General features: G+C 24.1%; 1 protein-coding gene across 1 annotated transcript in view; it reads right to left on the bottom strand.

Moving 5' to 3' along the window:
• Positions 1-1,573: 1,573 nt before the first annotated feature.
• LOC130587000 (butyrophilin subfamily 3 member A2-like) overlaps positions 1,574-1,779 on the bottom strand; it is a 2,294-nt gene continuing 2,088 nt past the window's right edge. Inside the window, 1 exon segment of the mRNA XM_057387950.1 lies at positions 1,574-1,764. Within this exon segment, the coding sequence (XP_057243933.1) occupies positions 1,646-1,764 (119 nt within the window). The 3' untranslated portion in view covers positions 1,574-1,645.

Here is a 1,779-nt window from a genome sequence, read left to right as displayed (position 1 = left end):
GAGCAACACCATGGATGGATATTTTAATTTAGTAATTATAATGAAACGTTTTTAAATATGTGGGTTTTAATCAAAATTTACCCTTATTAAATTTGTTGCTTTTGGTTAAAATTAAACATTATGAAATTTGTTAGTTTTTATTTAAATTAACCAGATTTAAGTTTGTGGGGTTAAGTAAAATTCTCCATTTTAACTGGTGGTTTAAATGTGTTCAATTTTTTTGTATAAACCTGTGATAAAATGAACTCATTTATTTCACTTTATAGATTTCTATGTTTCTGTATTTCTATGTCAATAATTCCAAATTTCTATAGTTCTATATTTCTGTTCAAGTTCTACTTATATAATAATGTATTTATATCTTATTTTTTGAGAWGCTTATTTCAATGTGAGAAGATTTAGGAAATCCTTGMAGGACAAAGAGCTCCTGGAAGATCAACCATTGACTGRAAAATTATAATGTGTAATAAATATTTTACCTACTAACTGAATTATTGTCACATCTRTGGACTGCTTTCATGACAAAGATATTAATGTTTCTATATTTTTATGTACTTCTATGTATTTTTAGTTTATATATACAGATGTATTTTGATGCTATATTTGGATATTTTATTTCATATTAAGTTCTATCTAATATAATATATTATGTTGAATTGTATAACAATATCTATTATATGCTTCTATAAATAATAAATATATTTGAATTTATATATGTTTTTATTCTATATAAATATAGGCTACCATTACATGATAAATAGCATGCACATATATTATATCACTATATAAATGTGTATATGTATTATTAAACAGAATTTTATTATATTTGTGTACTGTATGAAAGAATTGCATTATAGATAATATTTATAATTATATAACTAATATAATTATGATAAAAATGTATAAAATGTAATTCTAATGTATAATTAATACTGATATAGAATCAATATTATACMTGTATTATATAAGATATCCATTAATATACATATTTCACAGTGTTTGCTCTATCGTTATGGTATTTATTACATGTTTATAATATATTTATTCTATCTCATGTATTTATTAACTTATATAATTATTTATTACCTGATATTATATATTCATAACCTCATACTAAATATCATATTTATATTTAGGGTTTATATGGATCTATTTCCCTCCTTACCTGCTTTCTTGGCTTGTGTAAAACTCCCTGGGAAAACAAAGGAAATGTTTTCAGCAAAAATGTTTTCTGCAAAAAATGTCTTTGAAATTTTTCTCATTATATAATGAGAAAATTATCAGAAATGCACAATTTCAGCAGTTAAAGGAATATTCAGCAAGTGTCTCATAGTTCATGAGTCCTAAATCCTGATTTTAATTATCCATCCATTAATTTTGTCTCTCTCCTTCTCCATCCCATATTTCTGATGGYAAAATTTTGCTTTTACTGCCATAAAATTATTTTATTTTTGTTATTGTTTTTATATGACAGTAGTTTTACTAATAAAAATAAAATTCAAAAAGATGAAAATAAATAATAATTTAAAATAATAAAAAAAAGAATTAGAGTAGAACAAACACATTTAATGATAGGTAATGTAATTAATTTCAATCAATGTTTTCATTCACAGTATTTATTTGAATTTAAATTAGAAGCTCCCCATCACCTGTGGCAATACTCACGTATCATTTTGTAAACCACAGCCCCAATAATTCCCAAATCCAGACTTAAAACTGCAAAGGAAGCAAACATCCAAGGGGAAGGGGAAGGGAAGAAGGAATCTGGAAAATCAAATG

This window comes from Malurus melanocephalus, unplaced genomic scaffold, assembly GCF_030028575.1.
Source record: "Malurus melanocephalus ecotype Western Australia unplaced genomic scaffold, MMel_1.1 scaffold_1452, whole genome shotgun sequence".
Taxonomy (NCBI): Eukaryota; Metazoa; Chordata; class Aves; order Passeriformes; family Maluridae; genus Malurus; species Malurus melanocephalus.
This window is presented reverse-complemented; position numbering and strand designations above follow the sequence as displayed.